The 4,240-nt window shown below is 43.4% G+C and overlaps 1 protein-coding gene across 1 annotated transcript in view; it reads left to right on the top strand.

The window, feature by feature from the left end:
* Positions 1-1,334: 1,334 nt before the first annotated feature.
* LOC307229038 (zinc finger protein Aiolos-like) overlaps positions 1,335-4,240 on the top strand; it is a gene marked incomplete at its 3' end in the record, with an annotated part of 8,991 nt that continues 6,085 nt past the window's right edge. The window contains exons 1-3 of the mRNA XM_079998911.1: positions 1,335-1,373; positions 2,369-2,433; positions 3,270-3,383. Coding sequence (XP_079855037.1) covers positions 2,382-2,433; positions 3,270-3,383 — 166 coding nt within the window. The 5' untranslated portion in view covers positions 1,335-1,373; positions 2,369-2,381. The remainder of the gene's footprint in view (positions 1,374-2,368; positions 2,434-3,269; positions 3,384-4,240) is intronic.

The following is a 4,240-nucleotide window of genomic DNA, read 5'->3' as shown; positions in this document are numbered from 1 at the left end:
TCCAACGTGAGATCCAAGATGCGATCAGTTTGAGTCCATGTGAACAAGAATGGAAACGCAGCTACGCTCTGATCCGAGTCCTCCTGCTTTTTTATTGTCCCCGGGATTATGGAAAGAGAAGTGTGCCAACTGTAGCTCGTTTCGCCTAAATACTTTCTGCGTGTGATTTATGAGGCGTTTGCATCGTGTGTGTGTTTGTGTGTGTGTGTGTGTGTGTGTGTGTGTGTGTGTGCGTGTGCGTACGCGCGCGCGTGTGTGTGTGTGTGTGAGAGGGAGCGAGAGAGTGGAAGAGAAGAAGAACGACAGGAAGAAACAGCAGTGAACCAGAAGCCCCGGTGCCGTGAAGTGTTTTGTTCCTCGAAAGGGAAATAGGTTTTCGTTGCATAATTAAAGGCGTGACCCCTGAGACGGTCGGTGTTGGACTGCACTGCCAGTCACTGTGGCCTGGCTCTCAGACGCCTCTCGGCTCTCCAAAAGTCCTCCTTCTTCCGAAAAGATTCACGTTGGTCCCCGGGGTTGGTGGGAATATTTGTTCACCCCCGAGTGCTGTTGTTTTTTTGGTAAATGTTCCTCCGTATCGACACGTTTTCCTCCGCACGGGTTAGGGAAAGGCGGACCCCGCCGCCGACAATGGGAAATTTAGTCATTTTTTAGTCATTTAGTAGAAATGTATCACGCAAATACATCGAATGGCTATTTCTTATGAAGTGCCGGAAAAAGGTATCAGATATGTTTTGTTTGTTTCGGGGTTCTTTATTTTTATTTTTTATTTTTTTTTAATTATTATGTCGTTGTTTTTTTCTCCCAAACTAATCTGATGGATTACCACTTTAAGCACATCGCTCTGAAACACTGACATCAGAGGAAGACAGAGAAAGGTTAAAAACGGTCATAGATGTACTCGCAACATTTTCTCAGGGAACCGCGAAGTGGCTCATGTACGTTCGATAGTATTTCTAACAATAACAATTTGATTTCTCACGCTGTGTTTTTAGCCAGCGACGGAAAGGCAGTACTCCCGCATGGCCGCCAGATGACGGGGGAGTACAAGAAACAAGATACCTGTCACTAGACACGGTTCATCTACCGGGACCCGGTGATTCGCGCACGCGTTCGGTGAAACCATAAGAGAAGGAAATATAAAAGGAAACATTTGAGATTTTAAACGTGCCATATTTCCCTGTGATAAACGCTGGCCGTTGGTCTTTCTATGTCATTGTGTGAACTGCGGTGGCCCCTCCACCCCCATAGAGTGCCTGTTCCTTTAAGAGAGCCCTCCGCATGTTAATGAGCTGTCTATGGGCACATCCCATAATAGACACCAGAGTCTCAGTGGACTGGGGAGACTTTTAACTAAGAGCCGCTTCATCCAGGTGAGATAATAGTGAAATATAAAATAAATTTCGAGTGGCTTATTGCATAATCATAATATCATTATTATTATTATTATTATTATTATTATTATTATTATTAATAATAATAATATAAAAACAATAATAATAATATTAACAATATTAATAATTGTTATAATGATGATAATAATGACGATGATGATAATAATCATCATCGTCATTATAATTATCATAATCACAATCATAACCATGGGAATGGGAATAATCATTGTCAATAACATTATCATTATCATGGTCATAATTATAATCATAATAATAGTTTTGTTGTGTTTTAACAGATCTTTTTGCTGAAGTTAGTTCTGTTAACAACCACTCCAGTCACCCACAGGATTCCTGCAAACATGTTCTTATTTAAAACGTCTCTTGCCTTGTGTCAAATGATCATTGTGATTGTTTAGTTGATGGGAAACAGTGTCTTCATCTATTTTTTTTACTACTACTACTTTTTACTAGAGGAACGTCCACACGTTGGCTCATTGGTGCAGAGCAGGAAGTTTAAATTCATGGAAGATTTGTATATTTTTAAATTGTATAAAATGTTTCACGGCCCATTTGGACTGCCACTTGCATTCTGTCGATTTTTTTGATTTATTTTTTTTTACATTTTTTTTTTATCTACAGAAAACCAAAAATTATAATATTAAGTTTACATTCCATATGAAATATGTGATGAGATAGACATTAGAATGATCAAAATTAAATTAATATTTTCAAGTTAGAGTTATGAAAGTGAACCTGCTCCAGTGTCTTGATAATAATTACAATTTGTGTGTGTGTGTGTGCCTGCGTGCGTGCGTGCGTGCGTGCGTGTGCGCGTGTGTGTGTGTGTGTGTGTTTGTGTGTGTGTGTGTGTGTGTGTACTAATCCATCTTATTTCCTGCCTTTTGTGACGAATCTTTTGTGATAAACCTCGATACCGGTACAGCACATCTTGACTCTCTCTGATTTCTCTGCAGAACGTTCCACGTCATGGACGCCGAGAATCATCCGGAGCTTCACTCTCTAGAGGGCGGCGTGAGGAGTGAGTATCGCCGGTAGAAAATAAACGCGTCACGGTGTTGATCGGTATTGTGTTATATTATTTAATCCCAAATGAAACCACCAACATACAGTAACAAGGCGAGAAACTTTCGGTGTGTGGTTACATTTACATTTTGTCATTTATCAGACGCTTTTATCCAAAGCGACTTACAAGGGAGAATAACATTCAAGCTACATTGCGACAGAGACATTAGTGTAACAATAAATACTGCTAGGTAGTGCTAAGTAATTGTAGGTTAGGAGAGGAGGTGCTCACTGAAGAGCTGGGTCTTCAAGTGCTTCTTAAAGACAGAGAGGGAGGTCCCTGCTCTGTTCATTTTTGGCAGCTCGTTCCACCAACGTGGAACTACAAATGAGAACAGCCTGGATTGCCGTGGCTGTACGGCCGGCAGAGCCAGGCGACGCTCATTTGACGAGCGCAGCATCCGGGGGGTAACATGTGCTTTTACAAGAGCATTTAAGTAGGCGGGAGCATTCCCAGCAATCACTCTGTAGGCCAGCATCAGAGACTTGAACTTGATGCGGGCGGCTACAGGTAACCAGTGGAGCTCGATGAGCAGCGGAGTGACATGTGCCCTCTTTGGCTGGTTGAACACCAGTCGCGCCGCCGCATTCTGTAGCAACATTCTGTATCAACATTCTGTATGTGGTGTACTGGATAGTGCACTGCTGAGAGATCTATTTATCTATACGTCTATATCTAAAAAATGTCCTGTACATATCAGATATCAGATCAGATCAGATATCAGATTCGGGTTTTTTTTAACGGCAAATTGTTGTTTAAAAACGATAAAGAAATGACGTGTTCTTTTCCAGACATTATCAATGGAGTGACGGACACGAGGGCCCAGGAGGACGGGGAGAGCAGAAAGTCTGATGAAGTTCAGCTCAACCACACGTTCTGTGTGAACGGAATGGAGTTTTCTGAAGGTGCGACGCGTGGTTATGCCTCGATACACACACACACACACACACACACACACCAAAGATGCACGCACGCGCACACAAACACGTACACACACACATTTGTTTAATTTGCTGGGAAACCTTCCTTTACACTCTAGTTAGACCGAGGGTGTCTGTGTGTGTGTGTGTGTGTGTGTGTGTGTGTGTGTGTGTGTGGGCGTGTGGGTGTGCGTCTGCGTGCATGCGCGCGTGTGTGCTCAAACTCTTACTTACCCCCCCCCCCCATTTTCAAAAACAAAAATGGGAAGTTCTGCAGGAGTTACAGTCGAGCGATGAAACCACAGAATTGACAAATGAACCCGTTGCGCTCAAGTAGCTCGAGTGAAATGTTAAAAAAAAATAATAATTAAATAAATAAATAAAAATAAAAAAGAGCTTATTTGGAGAAATAAAGAAACACGTTCGACCCTGACCCGCAGTTTCTTGCTCTTTCTGCAGTCGATTAAAAATAGAAACGGCGCTGTTTCTATATTTTTTTTTTTTTTTTGGGCGTCTCTTTCCCTTTCAGGCATCTCTACTCGCTGGACTTTCACATTCGGTGTGAGCGGTTTGCAGTCGCACCTCCGAGCACCTTCCCACAGCTCGTCAAAACCACAGCGCGACTCACCGCTAGAGCCCCGAGCCCCCCGGGGCAGGGGGGGTCGCTTTTTCGCACTTGGCGGGACGCCTCCAGACCTTGTCACGTCGAGATGCGCGCGCGTGGGGATTCGGCCGGATCTGGGTTTATGGTGCGAGGGGAGGTGTGTGTGTGTGCGCACGCGCGTCTCCGTGTCAAGCCTCTGGCGAGCGTCGTCGAAAAAATGAATCAATAAAAATAAGCC

This window comes from Zeus faber (assembly GCF_960531495.2).
Source record: "Zeus faber genome assembly, chromosome: 4".
Lineage (NCBI taxonomy): Eukaryota > Metazoa > Chordata > Actinopteri > Zeiformes > Zeidae > Zeus > Zeus faber.
Note: the sequence above shows the minus strand (reverse complement) of the source record. Positions and strands in the feature narration are given on the sequence as shown.